Genomic DNA, 23,842 nt, shown 5'->3' with positions numbered 1-23,842 from the left:
GCGGCACTGTGTCCCCGCGGCGCACGCTCCGCCGGAGCCTCCCCCTCTCCCCAGCCGCCGCCGCCGCCGCTGCCGCCACCGAGCAACCTCCCCCTCCCCCCACCCCTCCCCGAGCAGGAGCCGCCGCCGCACCGCGGAGCAGGGAGGCGGCGGGAGCAGCCAGGGCAGCGGCCGGCGGGGGTGGCGGCGGAGCGGCGAGGACCACCCGGCACGGAGGCTACTCAATGCTGCACCTTCCGGAGCTGCATGAGGTAAAGGCGGCTCCGGGTCCCGCTTCCCTCCGTCCCCGCTGCCCCCCTCCTCGTCGCCCGCGGCCGGCGGGGGCGTGTGCGCGGAGCCGGGGGGTGGGGGGGGCTCTTTGTGGGCCCGGCCGGGTGCGGGGCGGCGGGGCGAGGAGGGGCTGCGGGGCGAGGGGCTGAGGGGGCATGAAGTTGCAGGAACAAATAGAAAGTGGAGAGTGGCCTGGCCCCCTCCCCGGGGGGGGCTCCCGCCGCCGCGGGGGGGCCGGGCGGGGGGCTCGGCGCCGGGCGGGGGGGCCGGCGGGGGTGTTTTGTTTGTGCTCGCCGCCGCCTCCCTGCCTCCCTCCCTCCCTCCCCCTCTCCTGTTGGTTTCTCTGCCTCCTGATAGTTTTGAGGCCTAACTGTTTAGGCCTCGTCTCCCGGCTCCGGGGCCGGTGTGCCGGCTCCGAGCCCCCGCCGGGGCCGGGAATTGCACCTCCCGGCCCCTCCCTGGGGTCGTAACGAGCCCGCGGCCCCGGGGCATCCTTCGATCGAGCCCAAAATTTCATTGTAAAATCGTCGGCTCCGAACTAACAGTGTTGGGCTGGAGCAGCCCCGCAATGAAAGGAGGCGCCGGAGGGGAATGGAGGGGCCGGAGTTGCGGGGAGCGGCGGCGGCGCCGGGCCGGGCCGCGCTCCAGCGCCGCCCGGGGCGGGGGGATGCGGCGGGGGCGGCGGCGGGGGGCGCAGCCGGCGGGGTGCTGACCGGGGCCTTCGGCGAATTGAGGGTGAGAAATGGAAAAAGAGGGTTAGAAAGTCGTTTCCATTCTGCTGAACTTTTGTTTTCTGACCGATAGAGGCCGGTAGAGGACTGTGGAGAAGGAAAGTTTATAACCAGCAGCACCAGGATGGACTTCCCTGCTACCCAGCCAAAACCTGCTGCCGACGGAAAAATCATCTACTATCCTCCTGGAGTGAAGGAGATTACGGACAAAATTACCAACGATGAGGTGGTTAAACGGTTAAAGGTGAGCGATCCTGACCACTACCCCCTTCCCTGCAACTTTTGCTTCTTAAGGTGGTAAACGTTTCATCACTGGAAAGGAGAACTGCTGGAGTTCCCTTGTCATTGTTGAAATGTCTCCTTGCCTGCGGACCTTTACGGGAATAGCACTTCTTTGCTTTTCCTTAAAAGAGGAGTAATTTTTCTAATTTGTGAATGTACTCTCAGAGTTCTGTCTGAGCCAGATTTGATATATTAAGCTGCTAATTTGTATGTGAAATCCACAGTTTTTTGGGAGAGGTGTGAAGGGGAATCATAAGTAATAATTACAGGAGATGTTACTGAAAATTTTTGGTGAAAAGGTGGAAGGTTTCTGTTGGTTCCAGCACTTTGAGCAAGCATAGTTGAGTGGGGAAAGCAAGTAGGTCTAGTTAAGGGTATTCTGGACTGAAAAGATGGAACAGTTCAGAAACAGCAAAGATTAATTTTTGGAGATGGAACTTTGAAATTGTTTCATATGTAAAACCTGCCTCAGATTTTGCAATTTGGTATAATACATATAGTTTCTTTCCTATTCTGTGTAACTGGTGCTTGGCAAAGTTGCTAAATTTTCATAAACAAAAGGACTGTTAGAAAAGTATCTTCTCTGCTTGCTTCACAGCATTCTGGGGGACTGTGAGGCTTATCTCTGTTTTTTATTTTTTTAATCCCTTTTTCCACTGGAAACATTAAATCATTAATTAAAAACATTTCTTAACTCTATGCTGAAAATAAAGAATAAAGTTGAGCATTGATCAAATATTGGCACAGCTCGCTTGTTAAAGCCGTGGTCTTTGGACCAGTAAATTGTCATAACCTGGGATTTGGTCCTGTGCCCAGGCTGGAAATGTAGTGATAATTTTTTGGAGATCAGAAATGTTCCCTCACCTGATGATCTGCTTCCCGTCACAACAGTGACCCCACAAAGGTTGAAAAATAGAAATCATGGTCTTGGCTAGTCAGTACATCAAAAAATCTCTTAATCTATAAATGTGAAGGCTCTGTGCTTTGCTTTCAACATGTTTCTTTGAAAATGAGCATTGTTGTCCAATTACAATTTTGAAAATTACTGAATGGAAAAGTCCAGCCTAGTATTTTCAAAACTCCAGTGGAATAATGCCAATTACAGGAGTAGATTCGGGAATTTTGATTGTTTGGACGGAGACTTTTAATTGAAGTCTCTGAAATGGGGAGAGGTGCAGTTTTGAGGTGCTTGTTGAAATAAGTATTTTCTTTTGTCCGAGTTGTAACACTCGGAGTGGTGAGCTGTACCACTTCTAGATAATAGGAATAATAGAAGTCATGTGTGTGTTGGACATAATTTCCAGGCTGAGAGCAGATTATTTTTTTCTATAATTTTTTTATGAACAACTGTTAAGGAATTCAGATTACCTCAAGACTGTAGACTAAATGGGAACAAATACTTTGCTAGTGGATCTGCCATCACTGAAACAACAAAGGAAGATTTTTCTTATTTTATTGGTACTGCTTAATCTGAGTTTGAGGAAATTTTTTTGTCAGATACTAGCTTTACTGAAGCATCAAGGAAATCAGAAGTACTGTACACTTTAGAACTAAACTAACAAGTATATAGTCTTTGTTTATGAAATCCATGCTTCTTTATATCAAATTGATTTATAAAAACATTCATTTTGGCATGTGGAATATTGTGATGATGCAGTGCTTGAGATGGAAATGCTTGAAAAAGTTTTGTTCAGTTAAATAATTTTCCACAACTTTAAATAGAACTTAATGATAAAAGCCAGCTTTAGTAGAGTGTACAAATTCAGGCATGAATTTGCCTTGAAACTAGATTTTTTGACGCCTTGGCTATGCATGATCTAAAGATGTTCTGTGTATCTCTTACAGAAGATGTGTATGTGTAACTTGTTGCTTTGACTACTGGGCTTTGGGTCAGTTCCTACAAATGTTTGTTCTTTTAGCTTATTGAAGTCATGGTCAACTTAATAAGGACACAAATTTGTAACCAATTAGCAACTTTTCTGATATCACATCTGTATTTATGTGTCCAGACCTCTTCTTGTAATGAAGGCTTTCCTTATTATTGGAACTTGAGACATTCTGGGCACCTGTCCCAGAGTGCCTGAGCAGCAGCTTTTGTGCCAAACACTTTTAAAAAGAATGTTTTTCTGTGCTTTCCCTCCTTCTGCTTGGGGTTGTGGGTAATAAAATGTAGGCCAGATTCTTTTTACAGTGTTTTGATATATCTGCATGATAACATTAGCACTGTCCTGAAAATGGAAGTGTTGGGAATTTTGAAATCAATATGTACCTTCTGAGTGATGTAGAAAGGAGAAGCCTCTGTATTGCATATGTATGATGAATGAAACACCAGTTCAGGTGCTTAATGGAGTCAAGTGTGGTTCCTGGTGTGTTAGATTACAGTGATGGGTTGGTGCCTTCTTAGAGTGGGACGTTTTGTGATGTATAATTTCAGCTGTTGAAGAAGTGATTTTAACTGTGGTGTGCTAAGGCTGGGGGGACAAGTGGCCATTTAATAGATCCAATTAAGTTTAACCAAACAAGGCAGGTAGGATGTAGCAGAGAGTTGAGGCTTACTGTACTTTGACTACAAAATGGTTTGGGGTTTTTTTTAAGGCTAATGTTCCTTCCTCTTTACAGTTCACCTGTTCAGTTATATAGTGATTGGTTTCAGGGCTGTAAGTCAGATGCTTGTCATTTTAGTAAGGCTTGTGGGGGGGGGTGATAACTTTTATTTAACCAAATGATAGAAACAGGAAACAAATAATTCTAAGGCACCCAAGTAGTCCTCCTTCAGTTTCAAAATGGAGCCAGTGACTAAATACAAGTTGAGAACAATTATACTAGCAATTTTGTATTTCTTCCCATAAGATCTTGAAGGTTGAAAAGTTTCAGAAACTCAGCATCTGCTTTGATACACAGCTTTTCTACGACTATTGAAATTTTTTCAAAATTGACTCTATTTTACTGCCTTTTCAAAACTCCAGACTTGTATATTGTTGTCAAACTATTAATATTGGATATAACTTTCTTCGGTCGCAAGAGAATATTTTGATGTTATTCATATAAAATCTTGTAATCATTATGAATAAGATTAATAGTAGTGTACTTAATTGTCAGATATACTAAAAATAGCCCCCCCAGTGCAAAATGCATGTAGTTTGACTTTCTCAGAGACTGACTTAAATAGCCTTTGTAGGTAAAGCCAGAACTGCCACTGAAGGAAGTGACTCGCTCTGCTGCTTGTCCCAACCTCTGTTCTGTACTCTTTACAAGCATTCTGTTATGCCTCATGCCAAAATGGATGGGTGAACAGAGCTGAGTTAAAATTTAGGAGAAAAAAATCCCCCAAACCTGTGTTAGATTTAGCCTGAGTCATTTTCTTACCTGACGTATTGTGAGAGCTCACAAATACTTGTTCTGGTATAGGGGAAAAAGCAGCTTCTTCCCGTGGTCGTCCTGCCTTAGAGGGTTAAAGGAACTTCAGAGCTGATCTGAATGTGAAAGTTTGGAAATGTTATCTTTTGAGATAGTTTTGCAGAAACAATGCAGAAGTCCCTATTTCTATCTCACCTGCTAGTTGTTGGTTGGGTTTTTTTTTTAATTTTAAAAAAATGCATAATGATGTGTTCAGAGACAGCTTTGTACCAACAACTGTACGGTTTGGTGAAGTGTATGGCAAGTGTGTAGAAAAAAGGAAACACTTGTAGTGGAGCATTTTCTTTTAGCTTTGGATATCAGTGTAACCAATGCTAATTCATAAAATCTGTAAAAAGCACATTTAATCAGACGGTAAAGATACAAAAGTACACCACCCCCCCCACCCCCCCCAAAAAAGGAAGTATCTGAAACCTTCCTAAGGAAAAGGAGTGATAAATTTGTTTCAGCATAGAGATTTTTAACAAAGGTTTAAGGCTGTGTAAAAACCTGGTTTTGTGAAACTAAGAGTTTTCAAAGTAAGAATTCATTGATGGTGATGTAGTTTTTCTTGAGCATAGTTGGGGTTAATATTCTGTTTTCTGGTTTTCTTTTGTTTTGGGGAGTGACTTTTCCTTTTGTTTTTAATCAGTTCAGTAGTTTTGTTGCTTTTCCCATGGTGACAGTCTGTCAAAGACACTTTCTGTGAAAGTTTCTTTTGATTTACACACACATGTGTGCACCCTTTCACCCTCTCCCCAATTCTCCCTCTGCCACCTCACCCTAAGGCCTAGCTTTCGATCATCTGGAGAAGTTAGCACTCCTAGTGTGCCTTGAAGTCTTCCTTATCTTGTCCCTTGGCATTTCTTAGTTATCTGATAATGTATTTGTGCCAGAGTGAACACTCCCTCTCCTTCTTCCCATTCATTGTCTTTCTGCATGTTCCTCTTATGAGATGTTGGGCTTTTTGTTGTTGGGCCCTGTTGTGTCTTTATATTTGGAAGATTATTCTCATATCACTAGAAATGTTAATAATTTATCATGTTATGCACAGGTGTTTTTTAGGTATCTGTTATGTGATGTTTAAATTGAGAAAGGTTGCTTGTTAGCTACTTAAATGTTTTGAAGTAGGCTGGAGGTATGTGAGAGAAAAAAAAAAAAGCTGGGTTTTTACTCTCCCTGATATTTCTGCCTAAGTTAATGACCACTCTCTGAGATTGTGTAGTTAGATGGACCTTTGATCTGACTTGGCTGTGCTTAGGTAGTTATTTTGAATGAAACTGAAAAATACAAATTAGAGTATCATCTGGGAGAAGAAAATCTATTTTCTATTATGTCATACACAAGAATTTGGTGTGGTTTTGGGGAAAAGGTATACATATTAAATGTGTTGAATTGTATCAGTTAATAAATACTATTTGCTGGCAAGACTTAGATAAAATGGGTATTTTTATGGCTTAGATTTCTGACTTGAATGTACTTACATGCTTATATTTAAGAATTATAAGTAGTTTTGTGGAGGTCGTATAGCCAGGTTACAGAAATGATTGGTGGTTAATTATTCTAAAAATTTTTAGACTTCCATTAATTGTATTTAACTGCAGACTGCAGTTTGCAATGTTTTTGAGTTATGGCTGGCCACATAAGCCTAAAGCGAAATTTCTAATTTGATTTTGCTCATAGTTTAATCTTTTTAATTAGTTTGACTCTTGTAACAATCAAGTTTTTCATTAACTAGGACAGACCACTAGTCAGGGAAGAATTCTTATTCTGATTTTTTTTTTCCAATGGAATATTACCTGTTTGCTTTGTAAATGTCCCAATTTTATCAGTCCTTAGAGAAATAGACTGTGTAGGCTCACCCAGATGTTACTGAATTTCAAGTTGATTGATGATGAAACCCTTTGGGTTTGTATCTGATAATTTTCTTCTGTTACACGTGCATCATTAATTAATGGCAATTTCACAAGTACAATATTATTCTAATGGTTTCCTGGCAACAATATGGTAAATATATTGTGAAAGAAAAGAAGCTCTAACTTGAAAGGGGGGAGAAAACAGGTTGCTGAATTAGGAACGATAGCTTCTGATGACTGACCACCAAAATGTACAGACTAGTTCTGAAGTCCTTGTGCCCTCATTTATTCTATTACAAACCTCAAAGAATTACTAATCTTCTTCTTGTGCTAATGCTTTTTGTGAGATGAGGACATGATGTTAACTGCGATTTTAAAAGATGGGGAACTGAAGAGCTACTGAAAGGGAAAAAAATCAAACCCAAACACAAGACAGACAAGTTGGCTTCATATGCTTGATTTGCCATTTCTAAAAGGTGTCTTCGGAAGTGACTGTGCATTCTGTTGCACTTTACATGTTCAGACCACAAGTTCTTTTGATTTCAGTTACATTTCTGAGTGCCTACCGCTTCTGTAAACCAGCTCTCATTGTCTCTGCTTAAGAACGCAGAAAATAACAAACATTTTCTGTGAAAACTTTGTTATAGGCTGTTTAACAAGCATCATATAGAAACTTTGTAATAGGTGGGAGGAGAGCATGCAACTCTTCAGACTTAACTGTTTTAAAACATAGAATATTCTTTTCCTGATTTTTTTTTTTTTTTTCAGTTGTCTTCCAGATTCAATAAATAAGAAAAATGGCCTTTGGGCAATACGCTTTTCTACCAAACAGCCTTGATTAACTCCAAAACTTGTCCTTTCTGTGGACTGAACCAAGTAATGACTTCAAGTTTTTGGGTGTTTTTTAAGGGGGGGGGGGGGAAGGTATGTAATCACTTACCAAATTAGGATTGAGGAGGCTGACTAAGAGGTTTGAGAAGTACAGGATTGTTTACCTTCGAAGAGATGAGTAAGAGTTGTTGTGATAAAACCATACAAAATAACAAATGACAGGTAGTAAAAGAGGAATTTCTGGTTTTGCCCCCCTTTCCTAAAGAAAGAGCATTAATTGAAATAGAAACTTAAAAAAATGTTGGTTAAATATTTTTTTAGGGTCATATTGGAAGGTTGCAGCAGGGCTGAACTGATGTGGTCTTTAGTATCAGTGACATGCTTTAATCATATAAACTAGGTGGATGTGTCTGTCAGTATGTATTTTTATGGTAGAATGTGTGCGATGTTTTGTGTATTCAAATATTTTAAATAAAGTTTGGATACAAAATCTTGACATACCTCTATATTCTTATGAGGAGTTTGCAAACAACAGGAGCCTTAGCTGTGCTTAAAGACTCGTAAATGAAGTGTTAATCTCACAACGATTCTATGAAGTGAAAGAAAAATTATCCCTTGGTTTGCAAACAGTAATATGGAGATGATTGATAGGATGGGAAATCAAACATCATGTGGGGTTACTTTTCTTCCTTGTCTACTTGAATCAATTCATACTATTTGTCTGCTTAATGTGTATGTGCATCTTTCGCTACCAGAAAGAAAAATAAACAAAATAATTATTGATCATTTATTCACAGTATATATTATAGCCATTTTGAAAGTTACAGAAACCAAACTATTGTCTAGTCCCCAATCTGTGTTAAAAATTCTTCATATATGAATTTTTTCCTGACTTCAATATCTTCTTGATCACCATTGTTACCTAGAAATCTAAACCACATGCTTATTATTGGTGTCACTCAAAGCAATGTGTGTTTGCTGGCTCTGCAGCTGCAGTAAGCTAATGAACTGTATTCCCACTGCTGTGCTGACATCAGAATTTGGCTGTTTCAAAGATGTCTTAAGTGTGAAGTACTGTTAATGGTAAATAAAGATAAAATTGGCACAAAGTATGTTCCTGCTTAGAAATGAAGGTTGAAAACTTTGCAGTACCTAGCTAGCATGGGATACCCTAAGCATACGTTTTGCTAATGTGACACAGGCGATACATACTTACCTGCTGGAGATGTCAAGGCTGCAGTGTTAGGATAAGTTTTGCAGACACAGTGGGGGAAAAATCCATTCAAATTTACTGTGAAGATTGGTCAGCTTTTTTAATGTCTTTAGTTATTCTCAAGTGAGTTCCCATTTCTTTCTAGTTGTTATGTTATGTACCTAATCTTAATGGTACTCTATTTAGTCTTTCAGGAATAGAGCCTGTCACCTTATGCTGAAACACTGTTTGGTAGTCATTAGCAGTGTTAGGCCTGACATTATGTTTTTAGTGTTGTATTTTAATACCTCGTGGTAGAAATTATGACATCTATCTCCAGATTTATTAAAACTTCCCAAACTGTTGAAGCAGAGAAGTTTTGTACTGGCAAAATACATTCAGAAGCATTAAAGAGATCTATGTATTTTCTATATACAAATCATTTTTTGAACTGATACAGACATTAAAGATGAAAGAGAAAGCAGAAGAACATTTTAAAAGGAGTTTGGAAAAACAAAATATTTCTGGAGTCTTTCTCCACACCCTTCTTTGCTTGCTACAGCACCTGAAAAATGCACATGCTTGAAAAAAGAGTAGTTATGTTAGTGTTTAGTAGTATTAGCATTTGCTTGCAGTCATTAAAGAATTCCTTTTCCTCTGCAATTGTAGTCTCTGTCTTTGTTATGTCTTTCTATGGAAATAACCTGATTGACCATCACAGAATAGCTTTAGATCTGCAGGTTAACAATATTTTTATTAATATGTGTAACTTATCTTTAAACTACCACTGTGTCTAACATGAGAGACCATCGAAAGGCCAATTTCAAACTTGTACTTATTATGAAAATCTTATTACTGTAGTTTTAAGTGCCCAAGAATGTCTGTCAAAAATTGAAAGAAAACATTATTTGTGTTTTTCAGTTTATTTTGCGTATGTGATAGTGCTTTGTCTGGACAGATACTTTTAGCTTGCTTTTTTAATGAAATAAGGTTTTTATCTGATCAGCTAGTCTAATTTCTTTGTTACTGATCTTCCCTGAAGTTATGTTAGTTCAAAACTTGCTGGCAGTTGGGCAAAGGTTTCAGAGATGTGAGGTTTGTCTAATTGGTCCTGAGCAGAAGAGAGACATCCAAATTCTGTTTATACAAAGGAAAATGGACTAGCACTGTTAAACGTTTCAAAAGGCAGCAGCCCTTATACTATCTGGAATAAATTCAACCAATTCCCATATCGGTGCTTCATATGTTGTAGGGCATGTGCTGCCCCCTCCCCAGCTCTCCAGGCAGGGCACTGAGAGGAAAGTGGGCAGGTAGTGCAGAAGGAGAGAGTGAGTGATACAGGTGGGAGTGAGTTGGCAGCCTCTTGGAGGAGAGCGATGGGGAACAGATCTTTTGGAAACCAGCCTTTATTAATTTTGCTGCTTATGATAAAATCATTTCATATAGCAGCAGTAAACAACTAAAATAAAGCACAAAAACTCTAATACTCTCTTAACCCACAGGCTTTGCATGGTATTTGAAAATATTACTAATTTTTCAGCTTAAAGTGGTGGTTTTTAACAACTGAAACCGATGCCTGCATTTCTTGATCATCTTGATGGAAACTGCTTATGCAATACGCTATCACAGAAAGAGTAAATCAAAAATGAAAAACACCCCCACCCCCCGCAAAAGTAGCTAGAAATCTCAACAGGTGATCACTAAGTTCTTTAGTTAATGTTTTCTATAGTATTTTTCTTACCTAACTTGTTTTTTCTGTTTATTTTGGCTTCTTAGAATTATGATGATGGTACAAATGCTGAAGCAAAACGTGAAGTGAAAGTAGAGTTGAACTTAGGAAGTGCTGAATATTAAGAAAATTGCAGTATGAGCTTTATAATGATGCCATAGTGTGAATGTGAAAAGAAGTTTGTTAAAATAAGTTGTTCCTTGAAAAAAAAGAAACTGATTTACTTTACTTGTGTTACCAATTGAATGAAAGGAAAATGCTGTTGGATATTTATCCTTAAAATTTGTACTTTACTTTCAGAGAGATAGTCAAAGCAGGGTAAATCCTGTTATTTTAATATAATTTTGTGGTTTGTGTTCTTCTGTTACTATTTGGAATATATGCATGTACTTGATTATCCAAAATGCGGTAATGGTTCTCCATAATAAACTCATTATTGAAATGTAATCAAACCATATTCATAATTTAGTAGGGAATTATTTGAAATGAAATTTTGAGGAATATAAAAATTGTTCTTTTCTTCTGATTTAAAAGTGTAAGACCTGCTACTTGGTCACTTAATTCTTACTGACTGCAGTGCCTTTCTGTGGGCATCAGTCCTGATGTCCTAGTCAGTCAGAAAGGATATAATTTTTGTTTAAAAACTTTGTTTGCATGAAACAGTGAAGATTCAGAAATTATGCCCCTTTGTTCATGCAATAGCACAATGTCTTGTAGAATAAGTGAAGGAAAGTTTATTTCTACAGCTATTGCAGTAATAAGAATAAAATAAACTCAGTACATCTCTTGGTAGAAACAGAATTCAGATTCTGGGGGGAGGTGGAAAAGGTTACCCTGTATATTTGTTTTTTGGCAGGTGGTTCTTTCTCAGCAGTGAATTGCTGCAGAGTTAACGTTCATTCCTTACAAAACAAAACGAAGAAATGCAAGGCAACTTTAAAGCTTTTTGCTGAAAATACATGTTTATTTTAAAATGTTAGTCAGTCATCCTTTGTAAATGTAGTTGGCACGTGTTACTGTTTTTGAAAAACTTCTAATCCATCCCTTCTCTTAACACTCACAGTTCTTCATTGCCAGTAATATTCCAGTGGCAGGAAAAGAAGTACTATTTTTGCTTAGGTGAAGTCAGTAAATTAAGGTCTAGGAGTTGCATTTGTGAGCTGTTAGTGACATTTTTTTCTTAGAAAATGTATGTAGAATATGAAAGTATGCATAACTCTGCAGCCTAAGGGAAATTGGGAAATCTGGAAATAAGATTTCAGCTTTGTTCCAGTTGGAACTGGTAGTCTAGACTGCTGTAAAATCATGAGAATTTTGCTTTAGGAAATGGCAGGGTTCACCAAGTAAAAAATTGTATCTTTGTAGAATATATACACATTGGTTCAACTGGAAGTAGGTCAGTAGAAAACCTAATAAGTTGTTAAAAAAATCTCTTTGAACTGGGAGTGAAAACAGAGTTAAAGGCTATGTTTTTAAACCTCAGCTGGGAGAGTGGGGGTGGCGTGTAATGTTTTCCAAAGCTCTTTTCAGTCCTAGCCTTTGTTTCCCTTTAAAGGTTAAAACACCTTCACTCAGATTACAGAATAAAAAGACTGCCATTTAATTTTGCTTGTTTTGACATCTTTGCTTATTGTTCTTAGTTTAGGTTCTTGTGCAGATTGGAGTATTCTCGTCTGAGCTGGATTTGTTATGTAGATTAAAGCATACTCATCCTAGAGTTGCAGCTAGGTGTGCTGCTCCATTTCTGATGCTAAAATTGGTATCTGGTACCCATATACACCTGTGAAGATGGAGTTCTCCAGTACATTTTATCTAGCAGTGAAGCTGGTTTGAGAGACATCTTCAGGGACTCTTACACTGGCTCTGCCTCCTGGGAAATCATACTGTGGAGCTGTGCCCTAATTCACACTGTCTTGAGACTCTTCAGAGTCACTCCGACTTCAGTCTGTATGTGGGCTGTGATGAGTTTAAGTTTCTGTATACTATCTGATTTAACACCTGTCAACACTTTGGCTAGAAGCCTGGCATCATGCAACATCTCCAGAAAAATAATTTTAAAACTAGACTGAAAATTTTAGAAATTAAGAAAATATTAATTGCTAGCATTTTTAGAGGCTTTGTTGAGAGTTTTCCCATGGCTTTTCATCATCTTTATCAATCTTCTGCTCGAAAACAAAACTATGGGCAAAAGTAATTGCATCAGGAAGGTGAAAAGTTGGAGGGGTAAGTAATGAATGACAGGTTAGTTCTGCAGAGTATTCCGAGTCAGTGATCTGAGCTGACATGAATAGTAAGTATTTTAACATAGTCAAAAGCAAGATAGTTTGTCTAAAAACAAAAACAAAAAATGTCCTCTTTACAGAGTGCCAGAATTGTGTTTTGGAAGCTTGTCATCCTGACACTGTTGTACCTGACTACTTTGAGTACTCTTTAAGCTGACGCTGCTACTGAAGGAAACAGTTACTCATCTTAACCCCTGCTGTATTGCTGTTCAGGAAGAATAACGATTCAAAGTTGTTTGCCTTATTTGAGTCAGCAGCACTCTCAAAGTCATAGAAACAACATGAAGAGGAGAAAAATAAAAAATGGAGGCGTACAGTGACCGTAGGCAAGGAGGGGAAGGTAGTATAGTTGGAAAGGATGGAACTGCTACCCCAGTAGCTGGAGGATTGCCCTGAATCCTACCCTGGTGTGCTTCACTCTACTGGAATGTGTAGAAGCACAAAGCCAGCTCTTTGAGCCAGTCAAGTACTCTTGCATCCTTTTCCACACGCCAACGCAGGTGTGTCTGTGGCCTGCAGGATACTGGATCATGGAAGTGATCCTGTTCAAAACACTTACTTTTTTCCAGGTTAGTTTTCATTTGGATCAGTGTTACTTACACAGTCACCTGCTACCCCCTCCTTGTGTTGGCAGAAGCTGTATGACAATCTTGGGGTGGCAGAATTGTTGCTTGCAGTGACAGCTTAATTTGGAACACTGTTTGTTGGGTTTGACCATATTAGATCAAAAGACTTGTTGAACTGCACCCTAAGATTGGGCTGAAGCAGTCCTACCCTCCCCTGTGCATTTTTACAGCCATGTAGTGAGCTGGTTCAAGAAGCAGATCTATCTGAAAGGTAACCTGACCAGGAAAAGGGATTTTTTCAGTAGTGTCACTCCTCAGTCATATGCATGCTGGAGTAATGGAGGGACAGGTCTGACAGATTTGGGTTGACTCACACTGCTGTAAAACTGCACCCTAAGGAATTCTACAGACATCCCCCACCCCCTCAATTTGGTGAGACAGTATCTGTGTACAAAATGAAGCACGTCCCTTGTTTCAGAGAGCTGTAAATCTAAGTGCAGTGAATGATGCACTACCCTTCCACGTCTGAAAAGGAAACTAAGACACAGAGGAGAATGTTCTCTGGTTAGAAACAATTGAAATCAGTGCCATGTTTATATGCAAATGTGTGGATTGTGCTGGCACCAGTAATTTTGAACTAACGTGAATGTTGTGGAATCCACAATGAATTTTCAAATGCTTTAGCTGACTGGCTGCTGTTGTAGATCACACCATTCATCCTAATACATGACTGCTTTCAAAATAAATGGATTTTGTGTTGGAATTCAGTATTGGTGTGGTAATATTTAGTGAGAGGTACTGACATACACTTCTCCTTTCTCTAGGAATGTTTGGTTTCCTCTTTTTTTCCCCCTTATTTTCTTTCCTGTTTGTACAAAAGAAAGAATTTGAGGTTTCAGTGTTTTTCAGGCCTCCCTAAGCCCAATGGCTTACAGTTCTATACCAGTATTATGATTATGAGATGTGGTCTTTGATGTTTAGACTGGTCTTTTCCTGTTCTGCAGTCCAAACTACTGAGTCTTGTGCTGTCTAGAGTAGGCGGTACAGGCCAGTGCTTGCAAACAGCTTTGTCTTCATGCCCTCTCCTTCTTATTCTCTCTCCCCCCCCCCCCCCCCCCCCCATGCCTGCTGTAGTTGATTGTCCTTTAAACAAAGACTCACACTAACTTACAAGATGTTTATCTGTAGGGGTAGTATGTGTGTGCATATGTACACATATACAGAAATGAATATTTTATTTTCAGGTAATCACACATTCAAAAAAAATCTTACTACCCAGCAGATAGGTGCCATAAGTAGCTTTCTCCCACCCAAGCATGAACCGATAAAATGCAAGTAGTAGAATCCTTTTTTGTGTCAACCCAAAGCCAGCATTATTAACACTCCACAGGGCTCGTAACAGGGACAGACCACAACTTTACTGTTGTACATGAAGCTCTTCCAGAATTATTCATAGAAAGTGAAAACCCTTCTTCAGGTGTTATTCATTTAACCGATACTTCTTACACTTCAAGGTCTGAGAGTTGTGCAGGGTATATTGTTAAGGACTCTTTGATAGACCAAAAATTTGTCTGCTTTTGAAAAATGTTTGAACGTAATTTTGTTTATTCTTTGAAGAAACAGTGTTTACAAGGAGCTTGCGCTTTTGTGATGGTGTAAGCATTGAAATTCTGTAGTTGCCAAACTTCAGCTGACCTTAGAACTGAATTTCACCCGTTTTTCTAGTAGTAATTTGTATATGGAAACTTCTGTGAAAATACCTGCATGGGAATATTGCCAGAAACTGTTGGATGAAGTTGTATGGATAATTTTAATTATACAAATCTTCACTTTTCAGATAATTTTATTTCATCTCATGTATTGAACAGGTTTGTGGCTTGTTGTTTTTAGTTGTTTAATTTTGTATTATTATTAAAGTAAACCTTTTATTTGTAATCTTCAATTCAGAAAACTTCAGAATAATGCATAAGAAACGAATGTATGGATATGCTTTGCGTATATTCACCAGTCAGTAATATAGTGGGATTCCTGTGGTTCAGTCTTCTTGTTTATAAATAAATTCTGGAGACCTTTAGTGAGTCTTGACTCAAAATCTCTAATTACCTTTCAAGTCTTTGATGGTATATTAAAAAAATTGTAACCGATACCATTCATGACCAGTGGATCAAATGTTCAGTGGTTTGACCAACACAAAGAAACTTGGGTACACTGATTCTAGATAATAATCGTGTTGCAAAGGGAAGCTAGATGGAGGCTAATATCAATTTTACTATAATTGACTTTGTGCTGTCTTAATTCAGACCAGAAACTGTCACTGAAAATGCGAGGGGGAGGCATTCTAGTTTTCCTGGGCTTGTGCAAGATTGCTGGCTAGGAGGTACTGCTTTCTCATCCAAGAGAAGTGATAAGCATACAGGATACAAAATGCTTAAGTTGGAAAAGTGTATTCAGTGATGGAAAGCTACTTTTCTACTGCTTGGCCTCTCAATACCTGTCTCTCACAAGAATCAATGGTCTTCTGAAGATGTCCTTTTGACATCTGAAAGCAGCTCCTAAGCAAATTCAAAACAAATGCAGACACAGTGTCAGCCATATGCAGGTGGCCACTACCTGATTAGAATGCTACCCCATCATTTTACCAGTATCGCGGTAACCCTGTGTGTGAGCAGTCAGAACTCTAGCAAAAGACAGATGCTTAAAGTTAAAGCTGAGCAAGGCAGCAGCTTCAGGTGGGCAGCAGAAAACATTTTTCTCCATCCTTCAGTTTGCTTTGCTGGATGCTTCCCTTTAGCACTTCTTATTGTTCTTTAGTACAGGGTAGTACTTAGCACTAGTGAGGGAACTGCCAATAGTAGCATCTGGGAGTAACACCTTCTGGCCTTTCTACTTGGCTAGGAATTTCAGCCCTGTTCAGGTTACAGTTATTTAATCTCAACATGTGGAACAGAATTCTGATTAAGCTCATCATGAATGTGTCAGTATTTTGGGACTATCTAATATAAATAATGAAGCATTTTTCTCCGTACAGGTTACTTGGGCAGCAACTTGTGGTCTCTTCCTACACTAATTTCCCATAAAATCCGTAGTCAAGTATTAGGTTTTAGCCCTTTTCTTTAAGGTGCTAAATGCCTTCAGATTAATGTCTTGAGTTTTAGGAACTAAAGATTATAGTTGACAGCTTTTGTTTCCTGATCATAAATCTTAGCTAACAGCATTTTTAGGATGTTCAGTGAAATCCTGCAGCTACTGAAGGCTATATTGCAAACCTCCACAATCTGTGGGCCAAAGTTCACTTCTGAAGTCCTCCTTTCTTGCTATGAAGATACATTGTGGAATGTTCTGATTTCAAATTAAAAACAACCAAAAACCCCAACACTACCAATTAAATCAATAACATATTGCACTGTTACATTTTTCTTTTTAGGATGGAAAGATGACAAATGTTACAAGATACATTTTGGTAAACAGTTTCAGTATGCTGCTGACCTGCATGCTGTGATCATGAGAGTGACTTAAAAAAAACCCCACACAAAACCCAGAAAACTACAGAACATGAATGAAGCTGAACTTCATCCTGTTTTGGCTTTTGAAGAGCAAAATGAATGGAACTTCATTTATTTTAAGTCTTGTATATGCAAGCTTAAGATGAACATGAGAACTTTCAGATGGGATTCTGGACCTGAAGGCAATAACTGTACAGTCAAAAATATTTTTAGATAAGTTAAATTTTGTGCTTACATAATGTCTCATGTATGCTTAAGAAAAATCAAGTGGTTTGGAGAATCACCTGGTCAACTAGTTAGCATTCTCTTGCAGACTTTGTGAGAGAGATCTGCTCTCTCCTTTTGTAGGTACATTTCCCCTCCTTTCTTTCAATTTTCTCGGTTACTGTTTTTTATAATTTTTTTTTTTTGTTTCATCTGCTTTTTAAGCCTCCAGCACATGCATGTGGACTACTGCTCTGAGGTCACTGCAGCTGAGCAAGTGAAGTTGAGTCTGTCTTCAATTTTTGAGTCAGAAGAATAAAAACAAAGACCATTTTCAAACAAAGAGGCTTTTTTTTTTTTCTCTTGTGGCTTCAGGCCACTTCAGTACTCTTGATGAAGTGTGTGCTTTCTTACGTGTTCTGGGCAACCATAATATTTCAGGCTTGAGGTTTGCTGCCTTTGCTATGAACTTCTCAGATTTCTCTTGGGCACTGTCTCTTTGTCACAGATGCAGACGTTTGTGAAATGGCCAAATCTGTGCCAATGGGTACCAAATTAATGTTTGAGGTACAGGTTAGTATTATTTCAGGTGTATGATCTTATAAAGGGAATCAACTGCATCTCCCAGCTATTTCAAGTGAGGGCAAAAGTTACTCCCTGCTGCAGTGTATGCACTGTCTTGATACAGTGGTACTGTTGTATTGGTGGAATTTATTGAATAAGTTTAAGTAAATGTACTGTGAGACTCTTAGAAACTGTCAAGTTTAGTGGGTATCAAAATATTTCTGATAAAGTTGTAAACTAGGTGTTAACATAATTTTAGGGGAATAACCTCAAGAAGTAGGTGTTTTCTACTTTTGGGGTTGAAATGTCTCAAAATTTTGTCATGGAGAGGATAAGTGATTTTTCTGGATGAATGTGACAAAGTGTTTTGCAAATACAGAGCTACTATGCCTCAAGTGCTTTCCAGTATGTTGGACCTTTAAAAAATTTCAGTGATTCCTGTTTTAGGCATTTTTTATGAGGATGTCGCTGGCAGCTATTTAAATGATATTTAGTAGTTGCAGGTTGCTGAGTTCAGCAACGTAGTTTAGTAAAATGTTATTTTAATCTAAATTCAGCATGGTTAATTTTGACATTAAACTTAAATAGGGTATCTAAATATATAAATTCAATATATTAAAGATATAAACAGTGTATTTTTAAAATAAAAAATGTATACAATGACTTTTCAGCTTTTAAGTTTGAGGTCTGCCTGATAGGAGTTTTTTCTTGAATAGTTACATGATTTTTTTTTTTTTTTTTTTCCAGAAAATCCCATACTTTTTCTTAGATAGTGAAATTGTTGTACTAATTGGAGAGATTCAAAATAAAGGAGAAATGAATGTAGGGGTTAAAATGGGACAATGTTGCACAGTGCAGGTGATGCGAGTAGACTTGCCGAGAATGGTCTGGGGAATCTGTCTAGTGGTGGGTACCTGATGTCTGTAGTAGGAAAGGTCATACCATGAAGTCTTCATCTGAAGTCTGTTTCTAGCAAAGAAAGGAAATTACAGTGCTCTCTATGATTTTTGGGACATCGGTGATCTTTACGTTTAGTACAAGAAGACTCCTTACTGGAACTTCTTAGTCAGACTTGTTTTGAAAACATCCTTTAAAAAAAAAAAAAAAGCTTTGCATTAACACTTTATATCTGCTGTATTGCCTGCTTATCTTAGCAGAATCAGTAGCTATAAAACTGTGTGATTACATATATGGAATGTTGAGGGACAGGTACAGTAGTTATGGGCATATTCTGGCTATCCACGAGGCAAGAATTTGATGGAACTGATAGGTAAAATAGTCACAGAACTCTTGTGGAGGAAATCGGGAGTTACTACAAGTTCTCAAAATATTAGAGAAGAATTCCCAAACAAGACTTCATTAGCCTGAAATTAAAGTTAACTGCAGAAAATCAGAAAAGCCACCACAACTCTGGGAGATGACATACTATCCTCTAAAATATTATTGCTAATCCAGGAAAGTATAGTAGAGCTCTGTAAAAGCAGTCATCTGATTTTCTTGCTTTAATTAGGGGGGGGAAAAAAAAAAAAAAGCCTTGGCTTTGGAAATAGCATACATATTTTGGATGGGCGATAATTTTCGATCAGCTCAATGTAGCTATATGGCTTGAAAATATTATTAAAATGTTTAGCAAAGTTAGAACCAAGTGGAAACATAGTCCTGTGACTGGGTGTAAACATCAAGATCAAACAAATGAAACCAGATATGAGATAGAGACATGAATGGGAAAACATGTTTTTTTTCTGTTTTCCTTTCGTTTCCACAGTCTCTTGCCTTTACCTTTTCCTTTTCACTTTTTCCTTGGACATGCACGTGTACCTCACTTCTATACCCAAAATGGAGAAGTCTATATTCTTGTGTGAAATACTCTATCATAAAATGAACAGTAAAGACATAAAAAATAACGCTTTAAATAATGTCATGTAAAATCCTCCAAAATTCTTTCTGTAAATGTTATGTTAAATTTGAAATATATCCACGCTTTTAATATTGGCAATTATGATGGTATTATTATAAGTTTAATTTATTGAAGACTTTTCGTATTATTCTTTGCTACCTACATTATAATGAAATACGTAGGCTTGTCGTATTCATTTTCCAGGCTTATTTCTCAGAAACTGAATATCCTACATATAATCATTATGTCTTTAGCATCATCCTGTTGCTGAGCACTGTGGAATTGACTTTAATATCCTTATATCAGCAATACTGGTGCCTTTTATTTTTCTTTTAGTCTCTCATCCCATTCTAAAGAAAATTTTTTAAATGGAAAATTTTCTTTAAAATTTTTATTCTTTTAACATGTTTCAGAAATCAGTCTTTATTACTAAGGATACTTCAGAGTAAAATGATTTAAACATTAATTCTACTAACACAATTTGTGCATGGTAAGTATAGTACATTTTTTTTCCTCCTTATTTAAAAATTAAATAAAACATAAAAGATACGCTTCAGGTCCAGTTTTTCATGCATGAATGTTTTCCTGTGCTTTAAGAATTTAAAGGAACTTTGTTATTAACAGGGCTACTTAAAAATAGGATGAAACCACCAGCCACACACAGACTGAGCAAATTTCTGCATTTTGCCTTCAGTCCATTCTAGAGTGTCCTGGTTTTGATCTTGGTAGCTGCCTAAAGAGAAAACTTTTTTTGGTGTTAATAATATAGCTAATAGTGCTCAACAGGTAGCAAAATTTTCTGGTGAAATAGTGCTTAATTAGAGAAAGCTGATTTGTCTGAGTAGAAGTTCTTTGCAGCAGAATATCTGGTTTGGTAGGTGCGGTAGCAGGTACACCACCAGCTGCTGGCTGAAGGTTGGTTGCTGCAGTGAGATGAACAGGAATGTCCATGTCAGCCAGTGCCTTCTGCGGAACAGGTTCTGGTTTGACGTGCTCTTGGTTAGGGGCTTTTTGTTGTTGATGGCTGGTAGTATTAGTTTTGATTGTGAAATATCAAAACTTTTTACAGTTTTACAATTCTGACTTTTGTCCAGCCTTTCACTTGGGAATGGAAACCCACATCTTCTGTATTCTAGATAATCATTGTTTTTATGACAGTCCTGTATTAAGGCTCCAGTAGGTAGTAGGCAGCTAGAGAAAATTTGTCAGTGCAGTTTTATCACTAGATATGGGTTTGCACTAGGGTTTCACATGGTTTGCCTCCTAATGTTCATTTCTAAGGCTCAGTGGCATCTGAATGCTGAATAAACCAGAAAATGAATGCCATGGCTGAAGAGTTCACCTTGATACCTTCTTGTGCTACTGAATATGATGGTATTATGTGCAATTGTCAGTCATTGAACATGTTCCGTGAAAGAAATTTGAATTTCTTTCTCCTCTTACTGTTGCAGACTGTGCAATCAGTGCTAAAGATCGTTACAAATATTTTGCATAATCTTCTACTTCAGTAGGTATAGTAAGTTTTCAACTCACCACAATTTACAAGATTGCTGAAACAGAAAAACTATTTTCTTAGGGGAAAAAAACCTCTTTTTTTTTGGTGTGACGTATTGGTTGTGTTGGAACACAAGCAGGGAGGAGAGCATGATGTGCTTCGTACACTCCCTGCTTCTGGATGACTGAGTCAGGAAGACTGTTTGTACCATGGGATGAACCTGCACCATGGTGTAGAAATAGACATGGATGTAGTCTTTAGAAGATCAGTATTGCTGGAAACATAACCCTCTACTTGTGTTTTAATGTGAAACTCTAACACATGATTTTGTGTGAGAACTGAGCCTAAATATTCACTTCAAAATGAATCCTTACAGTCAATTCACAGTAGAAATGAAAATGCCATTGTTGTTGCCCAGCACCACCTCTTTGGAAGAGGAAATGAATTATCACACAGGAGTGAGCTGGTTATAAAGAATCCTTTTTCTCACATCTGGAGGCTATTATCAAAGTACTTGGGAAACTTCATATGGAAATAGAAACTCCTTCACCTTGGGGAATATGCTTGTAAGAGTTTTCTGGTTTTGCCCCAGACATACATAACACTTGCTAGTATACCTAGGGGAAAAGGACTATTCAATGAAATGCTTCTAACTGATGATGTCTTGAATTAGCATTAGAATGTTTAAAGAATAGGCTCTTTTTAGTCCCTCTGCGAATACTCTTGTTATTTATCTATGTATGTGGAAGTTTCTGAGAAGTTAGAAAGACTTGGTGGTTTAATTATGAACCTTCTTTACAGTATTTAAACAATTGTTAAACTTCAAGAGGAAAATTGGAAAGAATCCCATTACAAATCTTTCCAGTAATATAGACTAGATACTGCAGAAGACTGAATTGCTTAAAAAAAAAAAAAAAAATTGGTGCTATGGCAGCACACTCAAATCATGGATGTGTAAGAAATGGTGAGTAGCATTAGTATGAAGAGATAATGTGCTGATAAATATGTGCCCTTCCTCTTACTTCTCATTATTTGAGAAGAAATATACATACATTGTTAAAACATCTGATTTGATCCACAGTATAATGGCTTGTATCATAGGAAAAATTGTATGAAACAGTTTAAAACTGGGATAACAAAATACTTAAAGGATTTCAATATAGTAAGGCCAAACTAACAATATTTCTCAATGTTTCTTACATTAAAATCAAAACTTCAAAAGGTCTTGGGTTGAGTAGCCAAGTATTGTCATGCATCAAAAGCAGGCTGCAGGCAAAAAGTAGGTTTAAAGAAATAATTCTTGTTAGTGGTGAACCATAGAGTGACCTAAGATTAGAGAGTACTCTACAAGCTTGAAAATATTTTAGTTGTTTGGGAAACAGGAAACGTGATGAAGTGAGTTGGTTTGGTTGATCACAACCAAGGTGGATTTCACAGAATTCCTATTAAGTCAAATAATTTAAGTGAGCAGGATGAATCCAGTGAAAGCTTTTAGGCTTAATATCAATAAAAACAAGGTGAGGAATAGCGAGAGAAAACAAAACTGTTCGCTGACTTCATGTTGTGAAGAACTAAGGGAACATTGATGCATCAGTCTAGGCCGCTCAGTGAAATTTTTCACTGAACAGCTTCTGTCCAGAAATCTAATTGAATTTAACACTAGCTAAAGAGACAGATGGTAAACACTATGGATATTATGCTTCCCTTATATGAATTAGGCACATGTGCTCATTTGAATACTGTGTGAATGTGCTCTGTGGAGTACTGCAGTTCTAATAAAGCTTTGCCTCCAAAGGTAGGAGATGAGGACGTGATTAGAACATTACGAACCCGGAAAGCAAAGTAAAAGTAATGGCCTAGAAAGGTAACAGGGAACCTCTGCTGTCTCGGGTCGTGATACAAAACCAGGAAATGTATCATTAAATTAAAATGAATAAATGAATTGATACATTGGATATAAATTTTGGAAATTACTGTAGCAACATGTTTCTGAGACCTTGAATTTGAAATGAGCAGCGATCACATCTTATGCCAGTTTCTAATGAATAGAAGTAAAGGTAAATTTTCTGGGGGACTAGTAGGATTTGGATATAGCTGCCCATTTCAGGATTCATGTGCTTGCTACTATTAAGGTTAAGAATTTTTGTCCACTACTAGGTTGTTTGGTAAGAATTTATGTACCAGAAGGCTGAATTATTCTTCCCTCTCTGGTCTTGACCATTGAATTCTATTTACCTTCCATTCTACTGGCTCTGGAATATATCAGATCTGTCTGTGGTCTAACTATGCCTGTCAGAAAACTATCTGAGACTTTTCCTGAGGAGGTTTTCAGCCAGATTAGTAAATTAAATTAACTCATGAAGTTATTCAGCAAGTTTTGGGGCCAGTGCAAAGTATGCAGTGGCACTGCATGGCCAGAAGCAGGACAGGGTGGGTAATGGGAAAGGGAGAAGGAGATGGTGGCGGCAAGTGGTTAAACTGGATCTCCAATGTCATGTGGAACCAATACCATAGCTGCTGAGAGAGGAGTTTGAACTGTGTACTGCTGTGACTCCAGGTTGGCAAACAGGTCTGAATTTCTGTCTGTACTTCATCTTCCTTTGGTATTTTTTACCCTGTCAGTGTGTACAGAACTGTAAGAAAGATAATACTCCAGCTAGGCAGTTACAAGGGAAGTTCTGTTAAAATTCTAGACCATTAAAGCTGGTTATAGTTTGCTTTCTCCTTAATGACAAAATGTAACATCTTCAGAATGAGTAAAAGCACAGACTGTTTTGGTGGTGGTTTTGTTTCTGGGGGGGGGGGGGGGGGCGGGACGGAGTTTAACAGCTTAAAATAGTCCCCATTTCAAAAGAGAGGAGAAATGAAAAAGATCTTATATTGTTACAACAGTGGATATAAATGAACTTGCAGGGTGTTTTTACATGGAGCATAGTGGTACCTGCTTAAAGACAAAAGCAATAGACTTTGCTTTAAAGTATCATTTGGCTTGGAGGAAAAAAGCACCTTGCTATTATGTATAGTAGTAAAGGAATTGAGGTTGT

At 38.3% G+C, this 23,842-nt stretch overlaps 1 protein-coding gene across 2 annotated transcripts in view; it reads left to right on the top strand.

The window, feature by feature from the left end:
- Positions 1-60: 60 nt before the first annotated feature.
- PDS5A (PDS5 cohesin associated factor A) overlaps positions 61-23,842 on the top strand; it is an 85,616-nt gene continuing 61,834 nt past the window's right edge. For both annotated transcript variants that reach the window (XM_074904687.1, XM_074904688.1), the window contains exons 1-2: positions 61-251; positions 1,075-1,245. In XM_074904687.1, coding sequence (XP_074760788.1) covers positions 225-251; positions 1,075-1,245 — 198 coding nt within the window. In that variant the 5' untranslated portion in view covers positions 61-224. The remainder of the gene's footprint in view (positions 252-1,074; positions 1,246-23,842) is intronic.

Source organism: Athene noctua, chromosome 4 (assembly GCF_965140245.1).
Source record: "Athene noctua chromosome 4, bAthNoc1.hap1.1, whole genome shotgun sequence".
Lineage (NCBI taxonomy): Eukaryota > Metazoa > Chordata > Aves > Strigiformes > Strigidae > Athene > Athene noctua.
This window is presented reverse-complemented; position numbering and strand designations above follow the sequence as displayed.